The sequence below is a fragment of the Myxine glutinosa genome, chromosome 1 (genome assembly GCF_964187855.1).
Source record: "Myxine glutinosa chromosome 1, kmMyxGlut1.1, whole genome shotgun sequence".
Taxonomy (NCBI): Eukaryota; Metazoa; Chordata; class Myxini; order Myxiniformes; family Myxinidae; genus Myxine; species Myxine glutinosa.
In genome coordinates, this window is record NC_136261.1 from 332,273,181 (window position 1) to 332,293,127 (window position 19,947).

Here is a 19,947-nt window from a genome sequence, read left to right on the forward strand (position 1 = left end):
TTGAACTGTGCATTCTGTCTCAGCAGGAGCATTTTGGCTCAACTCAGTTTTAACCCCTAATAATGATAGTTTCGCCTCAATCCTGCAATCCCTGGACCTTGCGTAATTGTCTTCACATTCGTGGATAAATTAAGAGCTCGGTCACTGCATGGTTCTTTAAAAGGTGAACTAGCTTTATGAACCCCGAGTTAATCATGTGGCATCCTTTGACTGGGCTGCATTTTATATATATAGCTTCAGATTGCATTCCCTGTCGTCAGTGGTTAATTAAATGATCATATTGTTGCCATGGTATTATATTTGCATTTATTGCACGTTACACAGACAATTCTAAAGTTAACAAGAGGAGGTAAAAGAAAATACTCGTGACAGATCCAGGCATTCCTTCATTATACTTTTCTCAATTTGTCACCTGCATGGCACAGGCAAAGCTGGATTTGGAAACGATTTTGCTAGTGGTGAGGGACGGCCGATGCACTGCATGGAGTCCATTGTGGTGGGCTGCACATTCAAGCAACTCATTACCCGCTGTGCCTCTGCTACCCACGAGCTTCACAGCTCTGACAACTTGGTGCGTATTGCATGAGTTAGTGCTATTGATAAATTGAGTAATTGCATTATTAAGTGTTAGGGGGTGCTATTTATAATGGTTCGGATAACTTCTTTTTTTTTTCTTTTTTTTTGTGTACAAGATGTGCTTCCCTCTCTCTCCTGTTCGTGTAAGAGCTAACATTAATGACAAAAACAAACAAACAAACAGAAATATAAGACGAAATAAAGGGAGCGGGAGACAAAATGGGGAGAGAGGGGGAAGCACACAAGTACAACATTTGAGAGCATGGACACCGGGAGATCTGTGGAAGGTAGAGGGCTTGGGGGAAGGAGGCATGGGAAGGGGGGGGGGGGGGGGGGTGGGAGAGGTAAAAAAAAAAAAACACATGGACACTGTTAGGACTTCCAGGAGAGAAGTCGGTATTTCAGAAAACTGGATCTGGGGTGAATTAACAGGGGTAGAAAAGATCAAGGTTTTGAATAAGAGATGGTGGTCCCTTTTATTCTTTGATTTTTCTCCTCTTGCTGCTAAACATTGAGGGTTTCTTTCTACACCCTTATCTATCTACTTCCACTCATTTATGTAGACGATCTTGCTGGAGCATATCAATATCTCTGTTACTATGTCTTTGGGGGTTTTGAGGGTTTGGGGGTTTTGGGGGTTCTTTATCAATGATCTCTCCGACTCTCTGGAAAATCCTCTCTATCTCTTTGCTGATGACTCCACTTTCTGCCACTCCATTCCTCTTCCCTCAGATCGGTAGTCTGCAGCCTCCTCACTCTCTGAAGACCTGGACAAAATCACAGACTGGTCAAACAAGTGGAACATGTCTTTCAATCCTGAGAAATCTCACACTCTTACTATGTCTCTCCGAAAAGATCGACTGGACAACCCTCCCATCTACTTTCTCAACAATCCTCTCCAAGAAGTTCTGTCGCTCAAGCTTTTGGGTCTCACTATCTGCCATGATCTTTCTTGGGAAAACTACATTTCCAAGCTGGCCTCCAAAGCCAGTCGCCGACTGGGCATCCTCCGTCGTGCGAAGTCTTTCCTCGGCACACCTGAGCTCCTCACCACATACAAGGCTTTCATCCGCAGCTCAATGGAATACTGTTCCCCCCTCTGGGCCGGTGCTCCTGCCTCACACCTAGCTCGGCTTCACGCTGTTGAAACCAAAGCTTTCAGAATCATTGGAATCTCCCGTGATGAAACTATCTCCGAGGGCCTTTCACTCACTCACCGCAGACAGGTAGGTGGTCTTTCTGTCTTCTACCGACTCCTCTCTGGCCTTGCTCCCCCAGCTCTCTCGCTGCTTTGTCCGCCAAATATTCCTACAGGTCGCACAAGATCTGCCAGCAACCCTCTGATGGTTAAACTGCCGAAATCTCGACTCTCTGCTCACCTTCACTCTTTCATTCCTCTTTTCTCCCGCCTCTGGAACAAGCTCCCACACTCCCTTCAATCCCACTCCTCCCTCCAGGTCTTTAAAACAGCTGTTCACCACCATCTCTTATCTTCCCCCATCCAAAACCTTGATCTTTTCTACCCCCACTAATTCACCCCAGATCCACCTTGTTTGAAATTCCAACTTCTTTCCTGGAAGTCCTGGCAGTGTCCATATGTTTTATACCTCTCCCACCCCCCCTTCCCATGCCTCCCCCCCCTAAAGCCCTCTCCCTCCCACAGATCTCTCGATGTCCCTGCTCTCAGATGTTGTGTTTGTGTTCCTCCCCCTCTCGCCCCATCTTGTCTACCGCTCCCCATGTTATATGTTTTATGTGTCGGTTTGTCTTTCTGTGTGATTAATGTTAGCTCTTTCACGAACCTCGATCTTGTATACAAAAAAAAAAGAAAAAAAAAAAAAGGCAGATTAGTCAACGATAAATGCAAACTGCAAATAAAATGAAGGATAAACAGCTGGGATTCTAGGATAGCTCACTTGACAGTGTTCTTTCTTCGACCTGTATGGTCAAGGATTGTATTGTTGGTGACAGTAAATCCCAGTTAAATTGTCATACTTGTGCTTTCCAAGCAGGAATATAGAATGCTGTATTCAATATGAGATGAAAAATAAATTGGCTATAAATCACGAGGATGCAATGACCCGTGGGACGTAATTTTTTTTGCATAGATGTGATGGGGGTAATTGGCATTGTCCCGAAATAGTTTGACAGGATGGTGCATATGTACACACTTAGCTTTCAGTAGCTTAGTCTGGGTTTGATTCTCGACCACCTAAACTGTCGCATTCGTACTTTGGCGACAGGGTCTTGCATCACAAGGTCAGACATACCTCGGATGGATGCTAAACCAGGTGTCCGTTCCGCAAGCATTTGGTGAAGGTTAACGATCCAACGGTGTCTTTTGTGAACAGTAGCTGAGATATTAACCGCATCCTGAACAAATTCCAAATTCCTAGCACCATCAATTGATCGTCCTACTTGGCTGGCCAGTTCGGGAAAGACTTGGGCCAAAATTATTCCCAGCTGACCCAACAAGAAGGTGACAAAATTTGGGTGGTTACACAAGAGGACGAAGTAGTAAAGTAGTTAGAGTCTGTGTTCAATTCTCGACCTGCCAATAAGCTGTCAGATTGGTGCCTTGCCCGCAGAGAGTTTCATCACAAAGTGTGCCGTCCCTTGAATGGATAGCTGGCTGTTCTGCAGGATAACATTTGAGTGTTTCCTCCCCTTTATTCTCTCCTTTTTCCTGTTCATTCATTCCCTTTATGTTTTTCTCATTGTCAGTTCTATCTTGCTCTTTCATGAGCCTCACTCTTGTAAAGAAGCAAAAAAACCCAAAAAACAACATATCCCACTGAGTCTTTCATGCCGAGTGGGCGAGTTATCAGCGGTACCCTGAAAAAATAAATAATTTCTGCTACAATCACCTTCAGTTGAATGTCAGGCATGGCCAGATGGTTCCAGAAAGATTTGAGGCAAAAACTTTCCCCAACTGTCCCATTGTGAAGGTTTGAATAATAGAGATTGTTGAACTGGATTGACGGATGTCCATAATTTGTATGACGACATGAGGAAAAGAGAAGGAAAGGGTTCTTCATCTTTGGGAATGCATTTTGGTGGGATCAAAGGCCACTGAGGGTCTGGAAGTGACTCTCCCAGTGTGCACATTAGAAGATATAGCTGGGGCGGAGTGTCTAACAAATGCTTCATGGCAACTTTGGTGGCTAGCTTGTTACCTGGGAGTGTGGGTTTCCTCACAAGGTAATGCTCCACAACTGACCAGGTTACACAACTGTTCATAGCCGAGTGCTCCTTCTTCCCAATTGTTGACCACAGTACCATCTGTCATGAGATGCCTTTTGACAACACCTTTGTACCGCAACTGCTGACTCTGCACCTCTTGCTCTAGACCTAGAGCCAGTAAGATCTCCATAGAACACTGCCTTCGGTAGTCTAGTCTGGCCTTACCTATGTGGATTATGTGTCCAGTCCAACAAAGCCATAAGGTGATGAGTGCATCTATGCTTGCTATGAAGGCACGCTGAAGTACATCGACGTTGGTAATATTAGCTTGCCAGGAGACCTGAGGATTTGCCGCAGACATCGTTGCTGAACTCGTGCAAGCTTCTTAATATGCCACCGATGTAGTGTGTACGGAGTATAGCAGTGATGTGAGGACCACTGCTTCATAGACTTTGCACTTGGTTATAAGTCTGATATCTCTTTGGGCCCATACACGACTGTGAAGGCGATCAAAGGCAACAGCTGCAGCTTGTATTTGTTTAGCGAGTTCAACGACAAGTGTGTTGGCATTTTCAACCTGCCAAAGTAGGAGAACCTTTTCTCATTGGGTTTAGTGCTGTACCATTGAGGACAATACTATTTGAGGGTCTCTGTAATGTGCAAGTGGGGGAGGTTACAAAAGTATCTGAGTCTTGTTTGTGTTGATTCTTGGATCAAATGATTTGATTGCCATTGCAAAGCTATCAGTAATTTATTGAACATCTTGGGGGGGTTAGGGTTAGTCATCTAACATTAAGTCATCAACATGGATAAGTTCATGCATACTATACATGGGGTTAGCTGCATACTTATCTGCTGCTTGGGCCTAATTGCATAATTACCACTATCTGCAATTAGAAGACATGTTGAGATGTGAATGTGTCTCAGACCTGAGAAAGTTTGTCTGCCATTTTTACCCTCGCAAGAGGAGAGGGTACTGCATTTGGGTCCGTTTGTCTGTCTGTCTGGCTTGTCCACACTGAATAAGTATGCTTTTCTCTGCAACCGTTGGACCGATTAACAGGAAATTTTCACCATAGCTGCGCCCCCTCTTATAGAAAATTTTAATGATAATTATGATGTCATAGGTCGCGTACGGGCACCATCTTGGAAAAGCCGAAAAACTTTTCACCTCTATATCTCCGAAAACCGCTCCATGGGAAAAAAATGAAATATGGCTCATTGTCAAGTACTCCCCAACACCCCATGGGGAACAGCATATATTCATGATAATGTCATCGGTGTCTTCATTATGACGTCAAATTAGACAAGTAGAACGCTTGATCCAATGAGTTTGAAATTTCTTGTGCATAATCTACACAAAAATTGCATAGGAGAATTAAATTAATGATGTCATTGGTCACGTGGTTCGGCAGCCATATTGGATTGAACATAAATCGATGTCATCAATAAACCACATAAACACAGCAGCTAATAACACCACACAAACTACAAACACATCCTGGTGAGGGTCTGCAATCTCTGATTGCTCTTTCTTGTTGTACATGTGAAATTTTCTGTGATACACCCTCATTTTCTGTTTCTGTGCTTGTGCATAGGGATTATTTTGTGATATCAGACAGTGCATACAATTCGTCAAAGAGACCCATGGAAGCATCTTCCGGCGAGTGGCACTGAGTGCCTTGCTTGACAGCACCAACTGTGCCATGCCAGGCAAAAAGTCTGACCCAGGCCCAGATCACAGGGCCGGCAGCAACAGGGGGTGAGCCGTGTTTGCCTTTCTCATTATCCCTTTCATATATTCTTTGGCCGGGGTTCCAAATTTGCAAAATTATCCATAACACCTCATAAAACTATCCTCATATCGTACCTTGATACACCCACTATACCAGTGCAGTGGGCCTATTGGAAATGAAAACATGACATCAATTGAGACATAATTTGGTTTATTAAATATGATTTATTACCTGATGAGCAATAGGAGAATGTAAAAGTTGAAGATGTAATCTAGGTTATGACTCTCCTTACAGATAATGAACTAGAAACACCACTCAGCATTTAATGTAATAAAAGTTTAAAGCCCTTTGGCTGAAGAACACTTAGCATCCATCACTTATGAAGCCTCGGCCTTATGTTGCATCTTCAATCTCCTAGGGCTGGTGCTACTTCAGGAAGGATTCCTGGGGTTCCGTATGAAAGCCAAGGTTTTGTTTTTAATACACAGCAGCACTCCCCAGATCCGTAAGTACAAGGGTGTGAGACTATATAATTATGGGATTTGGGTAAGTTGTATACATTTTAAGTGGTTTGTCAGTATCTGGTAACTTACTGCTTAGTACTGAGTTCTTTATTGAATGGCCTAATATTTCCCTCACCATTTTCACATCTCATTCCTGCCATGATGCAGCGAGGAGCTTCACGGAGGCGTTTTTGGCAGAAAGGAGTTCTGGAGAAAAGTTTTCAAATCCCAGAGTGCCAACAGCGAATCGAGCAGTCAGTCAGAGCAGGACACTTCAGAATGCACGACGGCTCATTCTGGAACCACCACAGACCGGAGATCGCGTGGCCGCTCTCGACGTGCCACCCTTCGTCGCAAGCTAAAACTTCCCCTTGGTACAATTACATTTTTGTATGAATTAATTAATATACATTTTAAAATTAATTAATTGATTTAATATTAGTAGTAATTAATTTAATATTAGTGTACGTGGTATTATTTTCATAATATCATCATGGCTTGTCATCAAAGCATCAGTTAAAAGGATGCAAACCTGGATAGTTCTGATTTTTTTTGTGTTTTGTAGGGAACTGGTTAAAGCGTGGATCTCTTTCTGGTATCTCTGATCCGCGGGAGGACCTACTTGATGTAGCCTCTATCGATCGGCTATCTTTCATCAGACAAAGTGCAAAGGTGGGATTGAGATCTGCCCATACATTACGAAGGGATGCTTAGCTATATTGAGTTACAAAGGAGTAGCATGAAGGCTTTGTCTTGACATAATTCATGCTCTAGAAGATTGTGTGTACAACTATTTACCACATCATTTACCTCCTCCTTCCTTCCCAAGATATATTCCATTTGTGGAGATGAGGGCTTTTGCTGAATGGTAGAATTTTGACTTTTTGACATGCACATCGACCGATTATTATGATGATAGAAAAAAAAAAAAATCATATCATTCTTTTGAATTATTATTATTATTATTATTATTATTAATATTAATATCATGGAGCTGTTGTTTGCTATGCTTTAGCCAGGATCCTCCGATTACTGCTGCCAAAACATTTTTTATGCTACCGCTGACGAAGTCACCGATCGCCGGAGGCATTATGTTGTTGGGTTGTCTGTACGGCTGTCCTCCCGTCTGTCGATTTGTCCGTCCATGATAGGTTTTCGTTGTCGCGACAACTTAAGAACGGCTTAAAGGAACCAATTCAAACTTGGTACACATATGCATAATAATGTAAAGATAAACAGATTAGATTATCGGGACAAAAGCTCAGAGGTCAGAGGTCCCGTAAGGTAAAAATTCTGTTATAGGCGCTAACTTGTGAATCAGTGATGGGATTTGAACCAAACGTGGTATAAGTAGATATTATGATACAAAGATGAACTGATTAGATTTCATCATCAAAGGTCATGTCAGATAAAAATGTGATACTTGAGAACAGAAGATGGGATATGTCAGAGGGTATATAGGTGTATGTATGTATGTATATATATATATGTGTCAGAATTTTGAACGAGGTACAAATCCCAAAAAACACACATTGATTGCTTTAAACCTATATAACTTTGTCCCAAATGTTCTGAATTAGTACATTTAGGTGTCATCTTGTAGAACACAATCACGGCTTTCAGAAAATGTATAGTTTTATATACTTTTTATCAATTATCTACATGTTATAAGCCTCTGAACCTCAAAAAATGGTGAAAAAGGGCATTTTGTTAGTATTTCGTTACCCTTCAAAGCCATGCATTCATTATAAAAGCCTTTTTCAGATACTTTTCACAGCTGGAATAAAAGTAGATCTATATAACTACTCTACTGAATGTGTTTTTGTGTTACTCATGTCAGTTCCTGAGTCACAGCTCCTCCTCATATAGGATGAAGCAAATGAACCGTAACGTAAGAGATATTTATATAAGCCCTGTTTTACACATAGTGTTCCATAGTTCTTCTTTAGGGCGCAACAAACAGCACTTATACGTATGTATTAACTTTGTAAAAATCATTGACCTCCTTTGTTTCTCTGAGACACAACAAGCTTGAGTGTGAATTTAGAAACCATAACGGTCTCTTACGTTACGCACGTCATGCTCCCTGTAAGCCAGGTAAGTGCATATCGAAGTGAAATATACCATCAGACCATCACATTAGCTTGAATTCTATGCCATTTCAAAAGATCGGGACTGAGCCGATCTAGGCCTCCCAGGCCTTTTGGCCCTGCTCAAAACCGCTCCTGGTGCGTTAAGTACGCAAAACTAGCCGAAACAGCATCTTCGGGAAGAAGAGGAAGGAATTCATATATCTTATTTTGGTCTCTTACGTTATGCTAACAAGGAAGGGAAACTTTGACCATGAATAAAAACGGAACCTCTGGGCCGATCGGTGTCAGTTTGGCTGCGTTTGATAGCCCAGGCTTAGGGCTTTAAGGATATCAAGGTGATTTTTAGCTATTCCCAAATTTTTTTTTTGACCCCTGGGAGGCCCAAATGTACCTCGTTCAAAATTCTGACCCATATATATATATATTATATATATATAATTTAAGAAACAGGAAGTAAATTCCTGCGTGGGACGAGTGTGAAAAAATTCTGACTCAACCCGGGACTTGAACCCAGGAACTCATCACTTACGCGGTGACAGCCCACTGAGCTATTGATTCTCCAGGATATCCTCAGAGATTTCTCACACTAACACTGCGAGCTTTATAATGGCCGATGTCTTCATCAAAGGTCATGTCAGGTAAAAATGTGATACTTGAGAACAGAAGATGGGATATGTCAGAGGGTATATACGTTCACGTGAAAAAGTAAGTACACGCCATGGAAAGTTTTGACTTTTTCAACATATTTCAACATACAGCTATTTGATCTTCATTTCAACAATATTGATAGATAAAGGTGATATAATATAACGAATATCATGAAACATTTACATTTTGTAGTCCATTGTATAATTTAAATAAACATAAATGCAAATTTCGCATGTGGAAAAAGTAAGTACACCCTTGGCTCTAATAGGTGGAATTGCCCCCTTTGGCAGAAACAACCTCAAGTAGGCGTTTCTTATAACTGTTTACCAGTCTCTGACATCGACTGGGAGAAATTTTTGCCTACTCCTCCATGCAGAATTCTTTCAGCTGTGCGATGTTTGAGGGGTTTCTTGCATGCACAGCTCGTTTCAAATCCCCTCACAACATCTCGATGGGATTTAGATCCGGGCTTTGACTTGGCCATTCCAGAACTCTCCATTTCTTTCTTTTCAGCCATTCCTTGGTGGATTTACTGGTACTAGGGCATGCCCGTACTATATCTATATCTAAAATTATATCCCCCCCTCTATTTACATGAAATGGTTTGGTTCATGAAATGTTTTGGTCCATTCGCAACGCCAAAGCGAACGGCGAACGCTTTACATGAAATGGTTTGGTGCATGAAATGTTTTGGTCCATTCGCAACGCCAAAGCGAACGGCGAACGGCTTGCGAGTACAGTGACAATCCCCCCGGGGTTTTTATTAGTTTTAAAACATAGTTTAACGCCAACATAGCGCCAACATAGTTTGCAAACGTGAAATAAATGAATACGCTCTCAAATGTGCCATCCGAGGCAGAGTGTGTCCGCCACGTTCGGCACACGCGATAGCTCGCTGCTCTCTGATTGGTTGAATCGTTTTTTGGACATAGCTCGGTAAGTAATTGTCCGATTAATATGAAACCTTGAAAAGGCACATCCTCGGGTCCCCAGCAATATACCTGGCAAGTTTAAAGTATTTCGGACCCGTGGTTGTCGAGAAACAGCGGTCACAGACAAACAAACGTACAAACAAACACACAGAGATTACTGGAATTATAGATAGATGTTTAGGGTCATTGTCATGTTGCAAGGTCCACCTTCGGTTGAGCTTCAACTTTCCGACAGATGGCCTCACATTATCCTCAAGCTCCCTCTGGTACAATTAATAATTCATAGTGGATTCTATGATGGTGAGCTGCCCAGGCCCTGATGCAGCAAAGCTGCCTCAACCCATAATATTTCCACCACCATGCTTTACAGTCGGTATCAGGTTCTTGTGGTCAAATGCTCTCTTTGGTTTTCGCCAAACATGTCTTCTGGTACTGTGGCCAAATAGCTCGACCTTTGACTCATCTGTCCAGAGCACATTGTTCCAGAAGTGCTGGTCTTTGCCCAGGTGTTCATTGGCAAACTTTAGTCTTGCCCTGATGTTCTTTCTGGACAGCAAAGGTTTCCTCCTGGCACACCTCCCATGTAGATCAAATTTGTGCAGCCTCTTTCTAATGGTAGACTCGTGTGCTTTGACATCAACAGTGGCAAGAGCTACCTGTAGGTCCCGTGATGACATTCTGGGGTTCTTAGAGACTTCTTTCAGCATCTTGCAGTCTGCTCTCGGGCTGAACTTGCTGGGGCGGCCTGGCCTGAACAAGTTGGCAGTTGTTTGGAATCTTCTCCACTTGTAGATGATCTTCCGGACAGTCGAATGATTGATTTCAAATTGTTTGGAGATCTTTTTTAATCCCTTCCCAGACTCATAGGCATCTATAACCTTCTTTCTGAAGGCCTCAGAGAGTTCTTTTGATCTAGGCATGGTGACGCTGCACACTTCAACAACAAAGAGCAAACCAAACTAAATGTCTGAGGTTTAAATAAGACAGGTTCCTCCAAGATCCTCTCTTTGCAATGATTTGAAATTTATTTGAAATGATTTGAAATTTGAAATGAAAAATGGGGGATTTGGTAAAGATTCTCTCTAACAATGTTCTAATCATTTGCACCTGAGCTGGTGCACCTGATTCTAATTTTAGGTATTTGAAGTAGTGATAAATGTGGGGGTGTACTTACTTTTTCCACATGTGAAATTTGCATTTATGTTTATTTAAATTATACAATGGACTACAAAATGTAAATGTTTCATGATATTTGTTATATTATATCACATTGTTGTAACTAGGGCATTGCCCGTACTATATCTATATCTAAAATTATATCCCCCCCCTCTATTTACATGAAATGGTTTGGTCCAAAGCGAACGGCTTGCGAGTACGGTGACAATCCCCCCCCTCTATTTACATGCAATGGTTTGGTCCAAAGCGAACGGCTTCCGGAGTTTGGTAAAGAAATCGCCATCGCGTGCACAAACGCGCAGGAAAGCGAATGAATCGCAAATTCGGTTTTATTAGTTTTAAAACATAGTTTAACGCCAACATAGTTTGCAAACGTGAAATAAATGAATACGCTCTCAAATGTGCCATCCGAGGCAGAGTGTGTCCTCCACGTTCGGCACACGCGATCGTTCGCTGCTCTCTGATTGGTTGAATCGTTTTTTGGACATAGCTCGGTAAGTAATTGTCCGATTAATATGAAACCTTGAAAAGGCACATCCCCGGGTCCCCAGCAATATACCTGGCAAGTTAAAAGTATATCGGACCCGTGGTTGTCGAGAAACAGCGGTCACAGACAAACAAACAAACGTACAGACGTACAGAGATTACTGGAATTATAGATAGATGAAGATCAAATAGCTGTATGTTGAAATATGTTGAATAAGTCAAAACGTTACATGGGGTGTACTTACTTTTTCACGTGACTGTATGTATATATGTATGTACTGTATGTATATATATATATATATATATATATATATATATATATATATATATATATATATATATATATATATATATATATATATATATATATATATATAGCTATATATATATCTATATATCTATATATATTGTTGCGGACGCGGTTAAAGATGTTATTTACCGAGCGGTTGGTATTACCGCGACCGAACAGTTCCCCCAATTCTTCCCCGATTCACCCAGACGTTGGCCAAATCGCGCTATGCCAAATCAATGATAGAAAGGACACAACGACTGGGAAAGAGGAAACGACGCAAGGGGTACAGTTCTCAAGACCTCCGGAGGAGGGTATAATTACAGTGGTGGAGAAGAGGGGTAGATTACAAGGCAGTGAGGTAAAGACACAGAAGAGATGGGCACTTAATTACCGTCTTATCTTAGCCCAGACAGACCACAGACAAACGGAACAAGGCAGACTTACACAGGGATTGATGGCAGGAAGGGACAGGTAGGTCGATAGCACAAGGTGCACCTTGGCTCGGGGACAGGATAAAGCACGGTCCAGAAGATGCGGGGAGGCCTCACAGCGCTCGGAGGGGACGTCTTTCTTGCTTCAAGCTCAGCGCGCATCTGACGTCACCTCCCCCTCACTGCGCATGCTCAGCGGGGAGTGACACGCCCTCGGCTGGTTGGTTCCGCCCCACTGGGGCCTGTCCGCCGCTTCCATTGGGTGCGGGGGTTACCGGGCTCCGCCCTTGACGAGGAGCTGACAGGGAGCCCCTATTTGGTAACCCCGTCGAGCACATGTTTGATGGCGGCTCGTTGGGAAGGCCTGGTGCCCTCCCAACACCCCCTGCCAACCAAGCCGGAGTGAGGACGCGCACTTCCTGCGCTTGTTGTTGTTGTTGTTGTTGTTGTTGTTGTTGAACTGTGAGGAAGAGCTGCGGGGAGGTATTGGGAGGTCCTAAACTTCCTAACGGTGCCATACAATCACATTCTGGTGCAACGAAGGGTCAGAATTAATGGAAACGAGTCCTTCACTGACATAGACTAAGAATAACTAGCAAGATGTCCTATAGTTGTCTTACATGAGATGCGGTGAACCTGGGCACGACATTTAATGGGGGAAATAGGGGGAGGTCGGGTCTACAGAGTGTTGTTTACAGAAAATGGGACTAGGGAATGGGGGATTGGGGATAGTTGGGAAGTATTGAGGAAATAGGGGAATATTTACAAGCGGATATGGATGGATGCAAATCCCATATCCGCAACACTGCACCCTTCTCTACCTCGGGGCGGCCCGACCCGATAAATTTTTACCTACTTTAGTGTGGCACTCAGATGTAGTTCCCTCTACTATTAACTCAACCCTGAGTGCGACAGTTTTACAGATGTTCACAAATGAGTAAATATGTCCCCCTGCAACGTTGCACCCTTCTCCTAACAGAAACACACCCACAGGATAACCGAATCGCGGAAAGCATCCTCAAACTAAACATACAGCCGGTAGGGGACATTATTTATACAACACTGATATTTACACTACGATCCAGGACCTGGTCTTTGAGGAACACATGCAGATGTTATGCATAGGGGGAGCACGCATGCCAGCATCGATACACCAACCCACGAGTGCCCTGTGGCCCTACGGCCTTTAATAATGTGCAGAGCACCCCGTCCAAGCACCAAAAGCACCACCCCATTACGCACAGTCAGCACCATCCGGTGCACCAATAAAGTGTTCATAAAAATGCACAATTAAGTGTCCATGGTCACCGGTGGTGTCGCAGCCGGCCGATGTTCTGCCGCTGGTCTTGCCTTCATGGAGTGCACTTGGCCTTCTGGCTTCTTTAGAAATAAAGAAAGGCGCCAACCGTGTCCATTTCTGAATTGTGTCCGTCAGGGGGGCCAACTAAAAGTGGTTCACCTGTATGGCATAGGTGCCACGTTGACCCAGAGGTCCATCCACGGGTGGTGCTTGACCGCAAAAGAAATGCGGTCCATTGTGGGCGGCCACAAAAATTGCGGTCCATATGGTGTATCGATCCAGGCAGCAAGCAGCGGAAGTACAGGCCCACAACTGCGGAGCCAGCACCTCTCTCTCCTCTCTCTCTGCCCCAAAGCCAGATCCTCGGAGGTGGGAGACAAAAGAAGACAAGTGAGTAAGGTGGTAAGGGCGCAAAAGTGCACGCAATACAAGGTAATGCACACTGGGGGCACATGGGAACCAGGTGAGACAGGTACGTTCCTACCATATGCCCCCCCCCCCCACCAGGTAACCTACATTGCCCCTCCCTTACCGCTTACTGTATCCACAAAACACAACACTACCCATAAACATCTACTTTACACATCAACAACGTCCCTACTGTCTTCCCCGTTCCTCCCATAAACCAAATTCGTCTTCTCTCCCTCCTAACCAATCAAATTTGCCATTTCCAACTCTCATCAAATTTGCCATCTCCAACTCAACATCAAAATCTGCCATCACCAATTCATCATCAGTCCCTCCTAAGGAGGGAGAGATGGAATCACCCCAATGTCTCATCCACGTCGTGATGCGTCTCACAAATCCAAACAGCAATTCTCCTTTCCTGCAACACAAAACAAAGAAAACACAGGTGTGGAGTCATCAGCATCACCTCAGGTAAGTGGCTGCGTATGGTGCGACAGGTTCATCAATCCTAACTATTTCCTAAATGACTTTAACAACTTTACATTACCCGGGGTCTTTCCCTGCCAATCCATTGGCCAACTTACACTATGGGTTCTAAAAACCAATTCCCATTGACCAAACTGTGGTGCTTCTCAGTTTGGGGTCTCACTCCCCCGATTCATCTCCCGGTGCCCTTGCACAATTTCTGGGCTGCGACGTGTAGCTCTCCCAGCAGGTCTACCCACCTGCACACCTCCACCACTGCAGTTGCCACCCGAGCTTACCTAGCTCCTCACCCTAACCTAACTAACTGGGGAAAGCCCCTCCTGGCTCTGTCACCCCTCGGTGCCCTCTGGCACTGGGCTACCCGGGTCCGTCCTCCGGATCCTCGGGCCCCATCCACAACAACTACTACCGGCTCCCAGAGCCCACCTGCGGCCTCACCTGGCCGACATCCTCACAGTGGTGGAGTGCCCAAACCAACTACACACACTAACAGGCTACACGCCCAGCCATTTCCACAACACTAATGCACCCATCCAATCACCATTCTTCCACCCGCACCACAGATGCCAATATCCAACCACAATTTACCTATACCCTCTACCTAACACGTACACTACCCGCCCTGGGTATCCGTGATGGGGGTCCACTCTTCCCCCATTCACACCTTCGCACCACGCACACCACTCCGTACCACTTACTCCAACTCTCTCCACACCACTCATTCTCTGCTCCATATATTTCACACACCTGTACTTGCACACCTGTGCTCTCATACTTGGTGCCGCCTGCACCCTTCTCTTCCCCAAGCGCATTCGCGCTGATCCACAACACTCACTACTCACCATGACACTCATCCGCAATGCTCTCTCATTCATCACTTGTACACTCACACACACCTCGGAGCATTGCCTCACCGATGCCTCATTTGAAGCTGCTCACCAGCACTTCCATTCACACTGCATCATCTGCTCTGTCTACTCCCTTCTAAAACTCGCGCTCCTCCGTCTTCCCTTACACTCAGCGCTCCCACGTCATTATCAAACACTAAGCTACTACGTCCCCACTACAGGTACCAAGTCTCTTACTTAAATCTTGTCACCTATAGTCACCTCTAGTCCCTATCAATATAACCAAGCCCTCCCTGGCTCGGTTGTCATCGCCACCCCATAAACTATAGCGCATTTGCCCCCCATCATGGGAAGGGTGGTAGGGATGCCACCCTTACCCACCGGGCCCACTACCAATTTTGCACATCAAATTTCAACAAATCAAAAATTTGCCAATCACTACCCATCATCTGCCAATCATTACTGCCAATCCTTTGCCAATCATCAAATTTTGCCTTTTTCTAATTTTGGGTCCAAAACACTAACCTCATCAACCGTCTACTTACTAGATCCTCTCGGTGCGCCAATTCACTTCTAAAGCTCGGCTTCGTACAGCCGAGCAATGAATACGGGTTCTTTGGTGCCGGCGGCTGGATGCGTCCGACACTCGGTGCAGGGAAGGACGCTTACCCGGGCCGAGATCCCACGCACCACCTCGGCACGGAGCCATCCCATGGCCCGATCTCGACCTGCCGGAATGCCTCAACAAAAAGGGGTCGCCATGACGACCCTTCCTATCGGGCTGCCCGCACCGCTTAATGGAGCACGGACGCGGCCGTTCAAAGCGCGGCCCGGCGTGGATCGCGTACGGCGGTTCTTTCGAAACCGCCGTGGTTCGGATCCCCGCTGGTCCTCGCGGCACGCGAAGCTGCCCGACGCGCACCGAGGGCCGATTCGGCTATAAGTCGTTCTAACCTCTAACCCGGTTACCGTCGATGCCTCACCTGCATGCTTACACGCATACGCTACTCCTTTCTTGCTCATACATCCAGCCGTCTCCCTGCTCTTGGTCATTGCACCTTCTCTTACACACCCAGGTACACTCATTCCGCTCACAGACTTGGTCACACACCTGACCACCGAACACTTTGGCACACATTCGCCGTTCGCACACCTCACCAACACACCTCTTCGCGCCCCCTCCTCGGTCACCTCCTCTGTGACAATCACAGGTGTGCTCTCACTCGCACACCCAACCACGTGCCTCACTACCAACTCAAGTGTGCATTCCCACACACGCTCTACCATTCCAGGTGTGCATCCTTCCATTCCAGGTGTACATCCTCTCTCACCTGCCACAACCAACTCACGCTCCGTGTCACTCTTATTACTCTCACCTCCACTCTGGACAGCGCACTCACCCTTACTCTTGACAGCGCACTCTTTCCTCATGCACCTGTCCGTTACACACCTTTCTCGTGCACACTCTTGCGCACACTCTCCCGTTACACCCTCTGTAACACTCACCACAGGCGTGCATTCTCCCTCACTCTTGACCGCACTCTTTCCCCATGCACCTGTCCGTTACACACCTTTCTCGCACACACTCTTGCGCACACTCTCCCGTTACACCCTCTGTAACACTCACCACAGGCGTGCATTCTCCCTCACTCTTGACAGCGCACTCTTTCCCCATGCACCTGTCCGTTACACACCTTTCTCACGCACACTCTCGTGCACACTCTCCCGTTACACCCTCTGTAACACTCACCACAGGCGTGCATTCTTCCGTTACATCCTCTGTAACACTCCTCACTACGCGCTTCCATGTGCTCCCTCGCACACGCGCTACGACCGACTCACTCTCGACAGCACACTCACTCCTTGGCGCGCACTTTTTCCTCACACACCCCATGGTCGGACATTCTCGCACACCTCTTTTTTCACACACCAGACCTGTCGCACACTTCACCAACGGCCTCTCACGAACACCCGGGTCCATCTCGACCCCCAAGCTTATTAAATCACCTGGCGCATCATACGCACGACCATATTGGTCACCACTTACACCGGGTCCTCTTTCTCTTCGCTTCTCCTCCATCACCTGCGAATCCCTCATCCGGTAAATGAGCACATCATCACGATCCGAACACAGACTTTGGACCAATTCTTTTACTTCCTCTTTTATCTCTTTCTTATCCTCTCTCCGTCGCTTCTTAATTTCGCTCACCCCTTCTTCCACTTCTTCTAATTTCTGCTTCACCTCCTTCATCTCCTCGTGCGCCCCCTTAAGTTCTTCCTCTAACTCCACCTTATTTTTTTCTATGTGCTCCCGCACCTCCCGCTCTTTAACCTCCATCACCTCTACCACCTTGTTCATTTTCCTCGTCAGGTCCTCATGTACCGTCTGACACTCTTTTTTAATTACCCCTACGTCCTTTTTCATCTCCTTCTGTGTCGATTTTAAACCCTCTATTACCGCTGTGTTCTCCTTTACCTGGTCCCCCAACTCCTTTTGTCCCACTGTCAGCTGTTCTACTCCCAGCGTCAACTCCTCTATACCACCTTGCAATTTTACAGTCCCCTTTCTCACCTCCTTCTCCATGCGCTCCTTACAGTGCCTCACCTCCTCAGTGCCTCCTCACTTACAGTGCCTCCTCGCGCACTCCTCCGACCTCCTCACTCACACCTCTTCTGATCTCCTCTCCCATCACTTGCATCTCCTGCCCAGATGCCACCCTCATCTGCTCCATTTCCTCCCTGTGAGCATCCAATTTAGTTTCTACCCCCATTCTGACCCCCTCTATCTGCTGCCCCATTTGTTTAACTTCCTTTTCCGCTTGGTCCCTCATGTCCCTCAATTTGCCTTCCATACTGTTTTCTAACCCCTCTAACCCCTTCTTCATCCCTTCCATTTGATTCTCTTGAGCGGCCATTCTGTTTTCTACCCCCGTTAACCCCTCCTGTATTTCCCCTAATCTATTGTCTAATCCCTCAAATTTGTTGTCTAGTCCCTCAAATTTGTTTCCTAATCCCTCTATTCTACTCCCTAACCCTCCGATCTGGGCCCCCATGTCCTCCCTCAATTTCTCGCTATTGGACCCCATGTCCTCCCTCAATTTCTCGCTATTGGACCCCATCCTTTGTTCTAACCGTTGGCTATTGGCCCCCATGTCCTCCCTCAATTTCTCGCTATTGGACCCCATCCTTTGTTCTAACCGTTGGCTATTGGCCCCCATGTCCTCCCTCAATTTCTCGCTATTCTGGGCCATAAGGGCCTTCATTTGTATAAAAAAAAGGTTCAAATCCACCAGCGGCGCTGCTACGGTCGCGGGCGCGGTCGCCGTAGCCATCTGCGAGGCGCCATTTTGCGCGCCCGTAACCTCGTGGGCGAGGCCGCCATTTTGCAAACCTGCCGCCCTCACTGCTTCGCTCTCCTCATGTCCCTCAATTTGGTCCTGGATCGACCCTGCCTCACTCTCCTCTACCGGAACCCAGCCGTCTTGATCTCCCATAGCGCGACTTTCAAAATTCGGGTTTTTTTTTTGTAAAACAAAATTAAATTTCGGTGACTTGTAATTTTGAGCGCGTTAAGCGCGCTTCGGGTCCGTATCTCACTCCCAGACACCAATTGTTGCGGACGCGGTTAAAGATGTTATTTACCGAGCGGTTGGTATTACCGCGACCGAACAGTTCCCCCGATTCTTCCCCAACTCACCCGATTCACCCAGACGTTGGCCAAATCGCGCTATGCCAAATCAATGATAGAAAGGACACGACGACTGGGAAAGAGGAAACGACGCAAGGGGTACAGTTCTCAAGACCTCCGGAGGAGGGTATAATTACAGTGGTGGAGAAGAGGGGTAGATTACAAGGCAGTGAGGTAAAGACACAGAAGAGATGGGCACTTAATTACCGTCTTATCTTAACCCAGACAGACCACAGACAAACAGAACAAGGCAGACTTACACAGGGATTGATGGCAGGAAGGGACAGGTAGGTCGATAGCACAAGGTGCACCTTGGCTCGGGGACAGGATAAAGCACGGTCCAGAAGATGCGGGGAGGCCTCACAGCGCTCGGAGGGGACGTCTTTCTTGCTTCAAGCTCAGCGCGCATCTGACGTCACCTCCCCCTCACTGCGCATGCTCAGCGGGGAGTGACACGCCCTCGGCTGGTTGGTTCCGCCCCACTGGGGCCGGTCCGCCGCTTCCATTGGGTGCGGGGGTTACCGGGCTCCGCCCTTGACGAGGAGCTGACAGGGAGCCCCTATTTGGTAACCCCGTCGAGCACATGTTTGATGGCGGCTCGTTGGGAAGGCCTGGTGCCCTCCCAACACCCCCTACCAACCAAGCCGGAGTGAGGACGCGCACTTCCTGCGCTCGTTGTTGTTGTTGTTGTTGTTGTTGTTGTTGAACTGTGAGGAAGAGCTGCGGGGAGGTATTGGGAGGTCTTAAACTTCCTAACGGTGCCATACAATCACATTCTGGTGCAACGAAGGGTCAGAATTAATGGAAACGAGTCCTTCACTGACATAGACTAAGAATAACTAGCAAGATGTCCTATAGTTGTCTTACATGAGATGTGGTGAACCTGGGCACGACATTTAATGGGGGAAATAGGGGGAGGTCGGGTCTACAGAGTGTTGTTTACAGAAAATGGGACTAGGGAATGGGGGATTGGGGATAGTTGGGAAGTATTGAGGAAATAGCGGAATATTTACAAGCGGATATGGATGGATGCAAATCCCATATCCGCAACAATATATATCTATCTATCTATCTATATATATATATATCTATATATATATATATATATATATATATATATATATATATATATATATATATATATATATATATATATATTTA

General features: G+C 45.9%; 1 protein-coding gene across 1 annotated transcript in view; it reads left to right on the forward strand.

Annotated features, from left to right (window-relative positions):
- UNC80 (unc-80 subunit of NALCN channel complex) overlaps window positions 1-19,947 on the forward strand; it is a 502,852-nt gene that overhangs the window by 130,842 nt on the left and 352,063 nt on the right. The window contains exons 18-21 of the mRNA XM_078779534.1: window positions 426-571; window positions 5,358-5,521; window positions 6,167-6,372; window positions 6,564-6,670. Coding sequence (XP_078635660.1) covers window positions 426-571; window positions 5,358-5,521; window positions 6,167-6,372; window positions 6,564-6,670 — 623 coding nt within the window. The remainder of the gene's footprint in view (window positions 1-425; window positions 572-5,357; window positions 5,522-6,166; window positions 6,373-6,563; window positions 6,671-19,947) is intronic.